Genomic DNA, 14,750 nt, shown 5'->3' with positions numbered 1-14,750 from the left:
TTGGCCTTGCATACCCACAGAGACCTTTGTCCCGCCTCTAACTTCCTTATTAACGGTCATAGTGTGCAGCTTGTCAAAGGTAGGTCAATCAAGTAGATTTGCCTGTTTTACATCTTTATGAGTGCTACTTGCTTTATATCTCTTCTATATTTGTCATAATCAGTTTCGTAGTTTCATGTTTGTCACCTCCTGTGTACCTTTATCATACGTTCATAATGTCATCTATCAAGCCAGGCAAAGCTTGCAAATACTACCCCCAAATTTTTTTCTCTGCTGTTGTTGTTTTGTTTGTTTGTAACTATTCTCCAATTATTATTTTAATGATTTCTTGGTGGAAATCACTATCTAGTCTCTTCAGTTGGGCTGGTTTCACAATACAGTAGATTTTCTTTTGGTTTCTTTGCACTGTCTCACTAATGAGTGATATTTATAGTTTCCTTGTGGTTGAGATGTACGTGGAACTGTGAACAGAAAACATCACCAACCCAGTTTTAGCGGAACATCGATCGATGTCAGTGTTTATGGTCTCATATAATGATGTAACATGCAATAAAGATGCTATTTGTCAAAGAAAACTTTGTTCAATAGTGCCCATTGGGGAAATATGAGGAAGAAGTTCAAGTTTTCCTTAACATGTCATGATCTCACTCATAAACAACTGATGAGCTTCCTTGTTAGATACTGAGCATAACTCGTGCTCATTATAAAAAGCATATTAATCAACATTCGCGCAAACTTACTGTTTTTTATGATGGTGATTATGTTTTTTTGACATTTTAGGACCTGTACACAAGTTACTAAAACATGAAAGTCTTAAATATGGTGCAGTTTTTTGGGGTTTTTTTTTCTTGTGTGTTTCCACTTGCATGTGTTATAAATGTTGGGTTGTCTAAAACACACGATAACAAAAATTTTGAATGTCAATAAATATTAAAAGCCTGAGTTTGTTAGTACCAAAAATAAATCCTATAGAATCTACTCCTTTTATATTTAAATTTTACAACTGCACAGAATAAAATTGATTTTTGGAAAACTTTAGTGTAACTGAAACCTTTATATGAAAAATGTAACATTGCAGTACAACAAATGCAAGTGTGCAAGTGTGCAAATACAGAAAATATTTTGTGGGTCTGGCCACTGTAGATTAGAGAAGGCCTCAAACCTTAATGCAATACAAAAATGTAATATCTGTTCTCCAATCTATCAAACTCAAACTCAGGCTGACAGTGCACCACTACACTTAACCACAACATGAATTCCTGTAAAATCATTCTGCTTAGCATTTCAATATTACATCTGTTGCCCTCTAAACAACCCTTTTCTCTTGGACTGATTCTGAAAAGCTCATCCATGACTTTTATCACAACTGTTTCAGTTCTCCTCTGCTTGGTCCATTCTCCCAGATTCTCAACAGACTGCAGCATATACATAGGCTACTGTAACTCTGTCGCCTGTATCCTAGTCTCCACTCGATCCTGTCACAACATTACCCTCCACTCCAGGACACGCACTGGCTTCCTATCCATCTCAGGACTTGGGAATTACTTTAAACCCTGAATGCTGCTCACATTCATATGCAGGCTTTTAATATATATGTCATATAACAATGTATGCTTAACTGCTTATGACCATATAGCGTGAAATACTCTCACGGCCTGAAATATGCAATGTGTCCCCAACTCAAGGGGTGGCAGTAGAGATACACAGAGTATGAACATACAAACGAGTTACATCCGTGGTGAAACGGGATTATCTTACGCTAGCCGGGGGAGGATCGCTGTTTCGTCGGGTGTAAACAAGAGGACAAAGCCAGCCACGGTACTGGCAAAGTGGAGTAGCGTTATCTTCACAGAGCAAGTGAGCGACAAGACAAAGGTAACATTGACCTGCATTAGACTGACTAACCCTTAGACTCAGTCAGGCTCAGCTAACATAGGATAGCTTTCTGGTAGGTCACGTTAACTAGCTAAACGTTTAACTGGTGCTAATGTTAGCTAACTAAACAGTCAGCATACAACTTCAGCTAGCTTCGAGCACTAACTTTTTAAGATAGCGTTAATGGCTACTAGTCTTTTGGCTGACAACGTTAACCAAGCTTCAGTCCACCACAAAGTGCACTCACGTTAGTATTATCATCTCGCTACCTGACTGGAAACGTTACAGCCCACTTGAACTCACTTCACAACACATGACAGAAGTCTGGCTGATGTTTTACTAAAGCATCGGTTGCATAAAAGCTGTCTGGCAAAGGAGTGCAGAACTTTAATAAGCTCACTTCACAGGGCGAGTGAAAAGAAACGTTTGTTAGCTTAGTTTGTTGGCTGAAGAAGGAAAGGTGAGAAATATTTCTTTTTCCTCTGAACCTTTGTTTTCTGTCTGTTTGAGGGGTAAGTAGAGGCTTCACTTTAATCTGGATTTGGTTTACTCTAATATCATTTGCATTATTTCAGTATTTCTCTGTCTTTCAGAAATGCAGTCTGTGGTTAAACAAAACCTCCATTCGGACACCGAAGCAGACATCAACAAACTCATCAACCTGAAGCTCAGTGCATCCTACACCTACCTTGCTCTGGTACAATTTCTATTGGCTGTATTACTAGTAGAATTTGTTATGCTGTTTATGGAGTTCGACATTGCTCCATGTGCTAGGATTGGTCTTTCTTCTCACATGTCTGCACTGTAATCCCTAAATATTTTGTTTATTCAACTCTTCTAGGGGATGTATTTTGACAGGGATGATATTGCCTTGCCAAAATTCTCCAGTTTTTTCTTGGAGCGCTCAGTGAAGGAGAGGGAACAAGCCGAGAAGCTGCTGGAATATCAAAACATGAGAGGAGGTCGAATTTTGCTTCAGACTATTGCTGTAAGTCCAAAATGTCAGGTTACAAGTGGCATCTTCAGGCCATTATTATTGAGATTTATATATTCATTGATCCAATTAAATATCCACTTTCTGTTCTAGAAACCAAGTAGAGAGGATTGGAGAGGTGGTCTGGATGCAATGTCCTTTTCCCTTGACTACCAGAAGTCCCTCAACACATGTATCCTCGATGTGCACCGCAGAGCTGGCACCCACACTGACCCTCACGTATGTCTGGTGCTGTTAGATATAACTGCCACTTGTTCTAAGCCTGTGGTTTAGCTGTGAGATAGTGGATAAGAAAAAAAACGGCTACTGGTGCACATTAAAACACTTTTTTGGGTGAATTCAATATGTATTAAGTAATAAAACTGGAAGATTTGAGTAGTGTATACTGGTTTATTAAATATTAACTGTCTTAATTTATTACCTATTTGCCCATGTTTTTTATAGAAGTATTTCACACTTTACTTTTTTCTGTTTTACTTCTTTTATAGCTGTGTGACTTCCTCGAGCAACACTTCCTCAATGATAGCCATGACACCATCAAGAAGCTGGGCGATTACATTGGAAGTCTTACCCGCATCACTGCGTCTGAGACACATGGCTCTATGGGAGAATACCTCTTCGATAAACACACTCTGTAAAGGTCACAGCAGTACAGTAACAGAGTCAAGAGGGCAACTGTCCCTCACAGTGTGTAGTTTTTCCCCTTTCCTACAATATCTTTGCACCTGTTTACACCCCAAACATCATTCTTGTACCCACGGCACAAGAGAAGATCTAAGCAAAATAACAGAAAATACCTCAATTTTTCTTGAAAACCAGAGTAGAGAAATAATGTTCTCACTAATATGGTGCTGAAAACTACCATTTTCCTAAGCTGTTAAAAAGAGTCACTTGTTCATTTAGACTCAGTTGTATCATGTGTCATGCATTCCACTGTGTCAGAGGTTTTAACCTCCATTACTGTTTTGTAAAAACCCCAGCAATTTTGAGTCAACCACTATATTCACAATATTTTGAGTCAATAAAAAATTTGGAAGATCATGGAAACTTTGAATAAAGTCAGATTATGCAGATATCTTGCTTTTGTTCATTTTTTTAAAAAGCCAGTTCAAAAGTTAAACTCAATGTCCAAGTGTACAGACAGAAAGTCATGTGATTCGTCATGCAGTCTAAACGTACCTTCTGTGCTTTTCCTAATGTCATGTCTGTGTCTATAGGACACTGTAGAGATAACAGTCGGACTTTGCTTACTCACTGTTGGGTGGGAGCTTAATGTTTAACATTAGGGTACCAGACAATTTGTGGTTAAAAATGCTCATGCTGCTTCTTCGTAAATTATACGTTTAAGCAAAGATAATATTCCGTTGCAGAAGTGTGTCAACAGACTACGTCACTGGCACTATTTTACTGTGTCACTATTTCAGGTGCAATTTAGTGATACAGCATTAGAACACACCCTAGATAAATTATACAAATATCGTACAGTTGTGGGGGGAAAATGCTGGATAAATGCTTGATTTCTTGATTAATTCAATCAGTTCATTGATCAAGAAATGTGACCGAATGAGAACATGGAACAATGTTGTCCAGCACTGTTGTGTGTACTTTAAATCTACTGGAGTGCCCTTGTAGGGAGAAAAGGGCTTGTTGCTGACTGAGCTGACTACAAAAGCCATGTATTGACAAGACATGCTTTGAAGCTCAAAATAAATTTTTGCTGTTGTGGTATTGGTTTTTTCTATTTCGTTTCCCTCTGCACTTTAGTAAGGTAACTATTGGAAGAGGCTGTTGTATGTTGGATTTGAGCCAGTGAGACCTCCAGATGTAGCAGTGCAAACACGTGGCAGCAAGCCTGGGGATTACTCTTCACAGTGCTCTAAATGCGGGTATGTGTTCTGTACAGTAAAATGGTAAGCCAAGGGATGGGGAGGCTGGAATATCCACTCGCAATGGAAGTCGTTGGTGGATTGACGATTGACTGCGAGGACAGCTATGCTGAGGGGATTAGTGAAGTGCCGGATGCACTACAATCTCTTCAGTCTAATGGATCAACACAACCACCACTGCCATGCCTCATCAGTTCCAGTTCCAAGTCTAGTAAACAATTATTTTCCCCACTCAACAACGAAAAGCCTTAAATTGTTCAGTATGTGTGAAACCGTTAACAGTGGAGCAGCAATATAAGAAATGCACCTTCTCCATGCATCTTCAGTCAGAGACATAAAGCAACAGATGTGTTGTCAGCATTCTAATATCGGGAGGAGGGGTAGGGGGGATTAAATCACGACGCTGCTCTAGTGATTTGCCAGTGCTTTAGATTTGATGGAAAGGGTTGCAGAGAGCCAGTCAGCACACTGAAGAGACGATGGGTGCATGAGGGCTCCAACAGGACAAAAGGGAAGCAACAAGAAATACACTTTGTTCTACAACTAAAAGTTGCCCCAACAGCTCTTTGGGTATTGAAGAAATTAAAGGGACATATCAACAGGTAAGATAAATATGCATATGCAAACATTTGTGTTTTGATCAAGCGCAAGAGCCATACATTGAGAACCAATGAGAAAAAGCTAGACTTTTTTAATGATAAAATCACATTTTGGTTTTGAGTGGTTGACCTCTTGACTAGTTGTTTTGATGTGAATGATTTTTCCTAGTTTCTTATGAATCTGAACATAACCACCACCCCCGAAGAAGCAGCTGATAAGAGTTACCTATATGTAAATAGATGCCAGTAATGATTTTATTTTGTTCACCATCAAGACAATTACTATGGCCTTTAATCTATTTCTGATTCCAGTCAAAAACGTTTCTTGTGACTTACATATTACATGTACAGTATATTCTGAAAATTATTTAAATAAAAATGTGGGGATAAATATTCATGGGGTGTTGGCCTCAGTGTTAGCCATATTATACTGGGCTTCCTTTAAAATGCCATAATAAGGAGTAGTCATTCCAGAAAACTCCCCAAGGTAGTAAAGAGGGACTCAAATAGTGGCTGTGGGAGAGGGGACAAACCCCTATTTATTCAAGCTTCGAGGATCTGGGATTTTGGATTAATATTGTAGTACTGGCCACCAGAGTTTAATCCAGTTACATGCATCGACAGTGACGAGAGAAAAATGGGATGGGACGAACGTGGGAGTGAAAGCGTGGGTTATGGGGTGGGGGAGATGACAGAGAGAATGAGAGTAACAGAGGGATTAGTGTCAGCCATGTTGAGCATCTGGCTTAGAGATGTCCTTTGCTCTCGTACTGTACTGCAACGCATGGACATAGGGATTACACAGGATACATACGAAGTTGTGTTATCTCTCACTGTAGGGGCCAACTTGACAGAGAGCATAACAGACTAACACAACCTGAATAACACACTGCACTGATTCTGCTGTTTGGATAGCTGACATGAGGTTGGTCAGTGCTGGGGTCCGGGCCCGGAGGGCTGCAGAGCCGTCTGAACCAGAGCCCGAGGAAGCAACAGAGCCCGTTCATCATGAACACTCCCATTCAGAACACCATGAGCACTCCCATACAGAACATCACCCTGGGCACGACTACAACCATATGAAGAACAAGTTCATGAATGAACTCAGTCATCTGCCAAGTAAGCAACTTCTAGAAAACAAAACTTTACTTGTTGAAATGAAGTGTGTATCTTTGGTTATTTTTAGGAGGAAATCCAGCCCTATACAGACTTCACATCATGATATATAAATATTATTTAACATTTGTATCGATCAGTTCAGACAAGCTTTTTCTTATGAACATTAAGTCATTCTTAAAGGTTCAAGATGTTGTAGATATAAGCCGAAAATTCCTACACTGAGCTACTGACAGAGTGTTTTTGAGGTTTGAATCTCAGTAGAAAATTGCAATAAGAATTGTTTTCCCTTCAAACTTTAATAACTACTGCTGAGGTGCCTTGAGTAAAGCACTTAATGACAAACTGTTTCAGTCCTGTTGGTGGCTCCGGTTGAATAGGGCCACTCCCAGCTGGGAGTGTGTTATTATCTGATTGTGGTGGGGGGTGTTGCTGACAACACACGTGCAGGCTCAGCAAACTGTCCCCAGATAAAGCAGTGAAGAAGTGTCATTTTTTACTGAAGTGATATCATGCATCTTGCCCTTGGTTCTGCTTTGTAAAAGCAGTTTATGTTCAATGATATTGTTGGAACTGATGTAGATGATAGAGGTAAACTGACTTACCAAAGTGGATTTTTCAATGATGTAATCTCAAGATGTAAAGATTTAAATCCTCTTGAAAATCCTGATGTAAAAGACCATTAAGCTTTTACAAAGCCTTTGATAGAGAGGGTAGTGTTTCAAACTTAGCATGTCTAAATGAAGATCAGATTCAAATACGTTTTTTATTTTGCTTTGTTGGGATTTTTGTTGTTATTGCTGTTTGAGTGTCAGGATTTTTCCACATGATGTTACTATTATGAATGTAAATAACATCAGGTGATCAGACCTCCACTCCCTTCTGCCTTTAATAAGCATTGAGTGAATACACCTATTTTATTTTGCAGTTCCCATGTGGGCAGTAGGAGCTATTGTTGTGGTGGTCCTGGTATTGGTGGCATGCTTCATCTTCTGTATTTTCAAAAAATGCTTTGGGAAAAAGAAAAAGCCAAAGAAAGTAAGGGAAAGGAAGGCAGGACGCCGCAGAAAAGCAAAGGAAGGTGAAGGAGAGGCTGGAGAGAAGGTATATGATTTCCAATAATCCATAATTCCATGATCTTACCTGATATAGATCTTCATGATGATTATCCAGCGCACTGATGTTTTTTTTCATCTTGTAGGAGGGGGAGGTGAAGAAGGAAGGGGAGGAAGAGGAGAAAGAACAGGAAAAGTTGGGTAAGCTGGAGTTCTCCTTGGACTACAACTTCACAGATTCCCAGGTAGGTGCTGTGTGGAAACAAAATCATTCATATTAATGATTGGAAGTCTATCTACAACTATCAGAAATAAATTCCTACACAATTTTCATGACCATTTAAACCTTTGCCTTACACTGGTCATTCTGACACCTATTTTCTTTCCTCCAAAGCTCATAGTGGGTATCCTTCAGGCTCAAGACCTTGCTGCTATGGACATGGGGGGAACCTCAGACCCCTATGTCAAAGTCTTTTTGTTGCCAGACAAAAAGAAGAAGTACGAGACCAAGGTTCAACGCAAGAATTTATGCCCTGTTTTCAACGAGACTTTCATCTTCAAGGTACGGTGCACCTGACACCGTAACTTCGTTGACTTGATGTTGTCTATGTTTTGTTTGTTCTTTCTCTTCTCTTTATGTCTCCGTCACAGCTTGTGTTGGTGTTCCAGGTTGTTGATGACATATCACTTTTTACCCCTCATGAGGCAGAAGTTTGGCCTATGTCTCTACTCCCCCTCGTCTTTAGTCTTTCATTCCCTGAATGGCGTCTGTCAAGGTATCCCTCCTCCTCCTGCAGTATGTTTTTAATTGTATCCCGTCACTATATGTTCTTTGTTATTGCCCGAATTTGTACGTTTTGTTACATGTAAACAAAATTGTCTACTGTCCTCCTTCGCCTATTGTACATCCCAATGTTGTAATAACTTCTCTTTTCTAGATCCCGTATGCAGAGTTGGGCGGAAAGACTTTGGTGCTGCAAGTTTTTGACTTTGACCGTTTCTCCAAGCATGATATGATTGGTGAGATAAAGATTCCCATGAACAGTGTTGATTTGGGCCAACCAATGCAACAATGGAGAGACTTGGAGAGTGGTGAGAAGGAAGAGGTATGACGTATTGTGTTTTCATTTCACCTTGTTCCAATCAAAGCACATTTAGAAGATTAATGCATTAATTGCATTGATAAAAAATATTCAAAATATATACTTTTTTGGTATTTATTAGAACTAAATAATATATGATATGCAGTTTTATAAAAAATGTCTGCAATTTCATTTGATGAGACATGATAGTAATCCATATTATTTCCTTTCAGCAAGAAAAACTGGGTGATATTTGCATTTCTTTACGGTATGTACCCACTGCTGGGAAACTGACAGTGAACATCATGGAGGCAAAGAATCTGAAGAAAATGGATGTTGGTGGCTTGTCAGGTAATCTCGGCTCTATCTCAGATGTTTGTTTCTATTTCTCATTAAAAATGGACTTCTTCAGCAAAGATCGGTGACATGAAGAAGTTAAATTGCCCCACAAAACACAACTATAACACCTTCTTTTCCATTTCCGCAAGATCCATATGTGAAGATTGTTCTACAGCAAAATGGAAAACGCATCAAGAAGAAAAAGACGACAGTCAAGAAAAACACACTCAATCCCTACTTTAATGAAAGTTTTAGCTTTGATGTCCCCTTTGAGCAGATACAGGTAGGCTGTGTCATCACATCAATTATCAGTTTGAAATGTAACAGACAGTAAGTGTCGATGTAGGGAATAAATGTAATATTTGACAACACATTTTTCTTTTTTGTTGCAGAAAGTACAGGTCGTCATCACAGTGTTTGACTATGATAAACTTGGGAGCAATGACCCCATTGGAAAGACCTTCATGGGTTATGGAGCTACAGGAGTCGGCCTGAGACACTGGTCAGACATGCTGGCCAATCCTAGACGTCCAGTAGCCCAGTGGCACACTCTTCTGCCAGAAGAGGAAGTTGATGCAGCAGTCAAAGCAAAACCTCGCTAGAGTCACTCCTGCCTTGGTTCAGGAAACATACTGCTGATATGTTTCTTTGTGTTAACCCTTATGTTTTCTCAATTTGCATGTTCAGTTTTCCATACATTCTGTTTCTTTTGAGGTACTTAATATGTTTGTACGTGTGCGGGTGTGATGTATTGATATGTTTTTTGACATTTGATTGTTATTAACCCTTCTCTGCCCTATATACCTGTTACACCTGTAAACCAATATGATTTGTATACATGGAAAACACAAAAATGTAAAGGTGCAACTTTTGCATATGCTCTTGCATGGGCTTAGAAATATTTTGCGGTATAAAGGAAGGTTTTCAAGGTTATTCTGTTTTCTTCTGAGAAGTTGGTTGACCCCGAAGACATGACAGAGCTTCTACATCTCGTTATGTATGCTGGACCTTTTTGCTCATTTTGCAGCACTGTTGTGCACCAGAGTCCTGGAAAATGCTTGTTGTAATTCTCTGGATCTTTTCAAATGCAAATAAACTTACAATGGATAGTTTCAATTAATTCTCTTGCTATCTTACCTTTAATGAAATTAATATTAAAAGGTATTTAGAATTAGCTTATATTCCTACTGATATGCTGTAGGACGCGATGAAAAGAAATTGTAAGCGTTTTACAAATTACTCTAGAAGACTACTAGAGAGGTGTAAGATATTATTACAGTGTTACAACATATAATATATTGGTCTGTAAAGTGAAACATATAGACTACTACTATCAAATCCAACCATATCACCGGTAGACGTCGTCTTTCTCCCTGTTTGAAAACTGTTGTTGCCTAGCAACAGAATCCAAACTTTATGTTCAGACGGTTTCCTGCAAACTTTACTCAGTCAAAATACAGCCTGTGAGGTGAGTTTTCCTCCTTTATGCCAAGCTTGATAGTATCTGGTCGCAGCATATTTTTTGGTTTTATCATCAAATTGATGTTAGAGACGTGTTCGTCCACCTGGAAAACAGCTACATTTATAAGCTAGTTAACGTGTCGTTTTGTACCGTTAGCCAGCGTTTGTTAACGTTCGTGCTAAGCTAAACTATCTCTCACGAACACTGAGCCAGCAGACACCCTGTTAAAATATAAACCTTATGATGTAAAGTACTTACAGTCAAGGGTACAGCTTCGTTACTCTCTTTCGGTCACATTATAGGATGAGTGCTGGACGAGCATCTGAGGGACCTGGCTGCATCGCCTGGTGGGGCTTCAGTCCTGCGCTCGACTTGCTGAGAATGGGTGAGAGCCTATAGAGCAAGAGGAGCTGAAATGATTCATTGATTAATCTATTAGTCGCTTTAAAACATTGACTGACATTTTACATTTTAGACAATCGGTCACTAAGAAAATAAGAAGAAAGAAAGTTATTGACAGACACATTGATAGTGAAAATAATCGGTGGTTGCAGCCTTACAGCACTTCTAGGATGCCTAGAACAAGGTTTGTTTGTTTTTTGCATTAATTACTTGACACTGAGAAAAAGTGGAAGCAGTTAGATAAAACACAATTTGTGATTGCTGTAATAATGGCGACCCAAATGATATGTAGTAAACCTGGGGCTTTTGCGGACCCTTGGAATCTGGAGCCCCTGTGCAGTTGACTGCATTGCCTGTATGATAATCCAACCTTGAGAGCAGTCATGGGTTTATGCAGTGGTGGAAAGTAACAAAGTATATTTTCTCATTTTCAGAAATATTGTAACTTTACTTTTATTGGACAGCAGTACTTACTCTTTAGCTTAAGTTTTACATACAAAAACATATGAGCTGCTTATAAAATATAATGCATTGTTATAGATTATACTGCCCAATGGTAGACTGTATGACGGAGTTAAAGTTTGCTTCATCTTTTCACCACTTAATAATGACCCAATAATATAATAATTTAACACAACAGAAAACAAGTTTTACAACTTTTCATAATCAGTACTACTGAGTATTGAGATTCAGTACCTGACCTTAGTTTGTAGTATGGCATGTGGGATCTGCTGTATGCTCTGTCTCTGTCCAGGCCCTGCGAGACATGAAGAGGAGGTCAATGTTTTACTGGTTGGAAGTGGAGATCCCCGTCATATTTTGAAGACCATTGCTGGTTTGCAGAATGGAGAAAGCCTTCATGTGAGACTCTGGCTGTTAAAAGTCTTGTTAATCCTACATATTGTTATACTCCACTGTGAGCTGCTGACTTCTCCTCGCTGCTCCACGACAGGTGTGGGTGATAGAAAACAGCATGGAAGTGGTGGCTAGACAACTGCTGCTCCTCTACCTGGCACTGATGCCCCAGGAAAGCATGGGACTCAATGGTGAGTGGGATAATGTTAAATTGTTGACCTTAAATGAAAGATGTGTCCTAAACCCACAGGCTGTCTTATGCTCGCACAGAGAAGACAGAGGTTTACCTTGAGGTGTTTGGGAACAGTGAGATCCGCAGTCAAACAGAGGAAATACTGAGACGTGCAGCATCACAGCTCTCTCTGTGTGTTACTGAAACAATGGAGACAGCAACACACCCTTGTCTGAACACAACTCTTCTCAAGGTACAACAATCTGTTGAACAAGCATGTCCCTCTGTGTTTTTGCAAGACCTTATGATTGTACATTTTCTGAAATCTGTCACTGAGGCCTTCTCAATCAGATGCATGTGGTATATGCTCCATAATGGACAAAATGCTGCTGTATAAGCGCTCGACAAATTTAATTAAAGTCTACTGATTTCATACTCTTTGAATATTTCTATTCAAGTTCAAGGAGCGAGATGAGCTGGACAGAATATTCAAATTGTGGATCAGGCCTCAGTTTTCATCATCTTCATCTGAGTCTTCTGGTCCTATTCTCATGTCCAAAGCCTGGGATTATCGGGTCAGGCAGCACCTTGGAACGCGCTACGACTCCAAGAAAGGCTGCTTCGATTGGGACCTTACAATGAAACTACACGAGAAGGGGGTACGTGAACATTTTTTTGTACTTTTCTTTGTTTGTCTATTAAGACGTGCTGCCAAAATTATAATTTTTCAGTAATTCAGAGTCTTATAGAGTATGTTACGGTATGGTAGCTCATTCTTTACTAATTCTCTGTCTGCAGTGTGGTGTCATCAACAAACAACAATATGTGCAGTGGAGAGAACGGGGTTTGGCATTTGAAATGAGGGAAGGTGCCTACCAAATAACCAATGCAAGTTTGCTGTCATTAAGAGTGTTCAGTCAGGTGAGGGCTAGTCTGTTTTTTGGATGCTACACAATGCAGCAATAAGGTGATACCATTAAGAAACTTAACTTTGTGTATGTGTTGATAGAGAAGAAACAAAGTGGCTGTGAGGGGTTACTGGGGAGACATAGTATCCAGTCCTTACCTCTCGTTTGGCATTGAAACTGATGACAAGAGCCTACTGAAGAAACAGAATGGGCAACATATTAAGGTAAAATATACAGCTGCAATGGCATGGATTATATGTTTGGTGACATTATATGAATGTTTGTTTTTTGTCCTCCCTCCTTTTCCTCACACCCACAGACAGCCCAGGATATCTCCTTTGCAAATGTGCAGGCATTGTTCCAGTCCCTGTCCAGTAGACGGGGCTGCCCCTCTACTTCTGAGCCAGACACAGAGGGAGAGGAGCCATTATCACAGACTGACCAAAAATCCGTCACTATTAATGGTAAATGGCTATTAAAACCAGCCGGCCCGTAGCTTTAGATAATTGGCAATATAGTGCACCTTAGGACCAAACTAGCACAATGACAAAAGTAGTGAAAAGGGTCTGACTGAGGTGAAAGGTTGTCTTTGTTTATGTTGTATAATTTGTGGTCTCAGAGGATTTTAATGTACGTGTTTAGGTAGAACTGCAAATGGGAATAGGATGTTAAAGTTCTTCATTGTATGGTAGACCACTCCCCATCGTGGTGAAGCCTGTTTTAATGCTCAGCACACAGAAAGCAGTATCTGTGTATGAAACTTGATGGTTTTAGTACTGAATTTTCTCAAATCCTCTTCAGACTTGATGCACCTGAATGGGATCTCTGTGACCTTCCTGCCTCTGGACTCACTTTACAAACTGCCAGAAAAACAGAAATATTCCCAATTCTTCAACACCATTTACTTTTCTACCAGGTGAGAGCTTTTATTACCCTAACTACTAAAAATATCATTTTATTTTTATTTGTATATTATATTTGTATTTTCTTTGCACCATTCAGTCACCTCGACTGCAGACTACTGATATGACTGCTGACCGTGTTTCATTTCTGTGTTTCTGTCTCTCTCTCGGTCTGTGCTGTAAAGCTGCGTGCACCAGTTGGGCCCGACGATGAGACAGATTGCAGCACCAGACGCTGTGGTTGTCATGGAGTTGGCAAAGTGAGGGTTTTTATAGTAACAGGGCTTGTTACCATGGTGACAGTACAGTCACCAAGAGTGCAGCGACTCTGCTATGTAATTTGCTTTTGTGTATCAGATATCTTGTGTACATATCCCAAATTTAAGTTCAATGATGAGGACTATTTTAGAGAGTAAATGATGGCTGTGAATGGCATCTTTGTGTCTAAGTTGCATTTGTGTATCACTGTATATCCCAGGTACATTTTGGATCTGAACAAAGAGCAAGAAGCAGGCTTTGCAAAGAAAGTGGTGAGCATCGCTCTGGAGGCTGGATTTGAACCGTGGCATGAGGGGAAGAGTGATGACGTCCATGCTGTTTTCATACCACAGAAGAAGTAGAAGTGCTTAATTTCAGCATAGCCGTTTACTCTGCTCCCGCTGTCAGTATCTTTACATTTACTTGATGCACCAGATTGTCAGTCAAGGTGACATTGTTTCACAGCACAGACAATTTACAAGATCTTATGCAGACAGAATTCATTTGTCCTTCACAAGGAAGTTTACCTGCTAATGAGTTGCAACTGTGCAGTGCTAGCTGTTCATTCTGATTTGGTTTTTAATTGTTCTACTTATCATTTGTGATAGAAGCTGTGTATTTTTCCATGTTTGATTTTTCAATAATAATAATGAATCAGATTTCATTTCCAATTTGGTTGACACTGATGCAAAATGTCCATTTCATTTATACATGCATTTTATTAATTACAGATGTAATTGCAAGTGGATTCAATAAATGTCGCACAAAAATCTATCTTATCTCTCTTGAATGACGAACACTGCAAATTTGCTGCAATCTCATCCTGAGACAAGTGAACTGTCTTC

General features: G+C 39.6%; 3 protein-coding genes across 4 annotated transcripts; all 3 read left to right on the top strand.

Annotated features, from left to right (window-relative positions):
• The first annotated feature begins 1,745 nt into the window (after window positions 1-1,745).
• LOC111219752 (ferritin, middle subunit-like) lies at window positions 1,746-3,942 on the top strand. 2 transcript variants are annotated; one of them, XM_022742518.1, is made up of 5 exons: window positions 1,746-1,875; window positions 2,469-2,572; window positions 2,717-2,863; window positions 2,963-3,088; window positions 3,358-3,942. In XM_022742518.1, the coding sequence occupies exons 2-5, from the start codon at window positions 2,471-2,473 to the stop codon at window positions 3,505-3,507; spliced, it is 525 nt and encodes a 174-aa protein (XP_022598239.1). In that variant the 5' UTR covers window positions 1,746-1,875; window positions 2,469-2,470; the 3' UTR covers window positions 3,508-3,942. The 2 variants fall into 2 exon arrangements, with proteins under 2 accessions (XP_022598239.1, XP_022598240.1); XM_022742519.1 differs by lacking the exon at window positions 1,746-1,875 and adding an exon at window positions 2,204-2,335.
• A 2,332-nt stretch (window positions 3,943-6,274) lies between these two features.
• Window positions 6,275-9,677, top strand: LOC111219749 (synaptotagmin-1-like). Its single transcript, XM_022742516.1, has 8 exons — window positions 6,275-6,473; window positions 7,399-7,574; window positions 7,672-7,770; window positions 7,920-8,087; window positions 8,464-8,631; window positions 8,841-8,958; window positions 9,096-9,229; window positions 9,339-9,677. Exons 1-8 carry the CDS (start codon window positions 6,275-6,277, stop codon window positions 9,546-9,548), a joined length of 1,272 nt encoding a protein of 423 aa, XP_022598237.1. The 3' UTR covers window positions 9,549-9,677.
• Window positions 9,678-10,364: 687 nt separating this feature from the next.
• On the top strand, window positions 10,365-14,748 carry dnaaf3 (dynein axonemal assembly factor 3). Its single transcript, XM_022742580.1, has 12 exons — window positions 10,365-10,414; window positions 10,711-10,793; window positions 11,565-11,671; window positions 11,763-11,856; window positions 11,936-12,090; window positions 12,296-12,496; window positions 12,636-12,758; window positions 12,847-12,969; window positions 13,065-13,209; window positions 13,547-13,661; window positions 13,833-13,907; window positions 14,126-14,748. The coding sequence occupies exons 2-12, from the start codon at window positions 10,712-10,714 to the stop codon at window positions 14,265-14,267; spliced, it is 1,362 nt and encodes a 453-aa protein (XP_022598301.1). The 5' UTR covers window positions 10,365-10,414; window position 10,711; the 3' UTR covers window positions 14,268-14,748.
• Window positions 14,749-14,750: the final 2 nt, after the last annotated feature.

The sequence above is a fragment of the Seriola dumerili genome, unplaced genomic scaffold, assembly GCF_002260705.1.
Source record: "Seriola dumerili isolate Sdu_G_001 unplaced genomic scaffold, Sdu_1.0 BDQW01000068.1, whole genome shotgun sequence".
Taxonomy (NCBI): domain Eukaryota; kingdom Metazoa; phylum Chordata; class Actinopteri; order Carangiformes; family Carangidae; genus Seriola; species Seriola dumerili.
The sequence above is the reverse complement of the archived record's forward strand: the minus strand, read 5'-3'. Positions and strand labels throughout refer to the sequence as shown.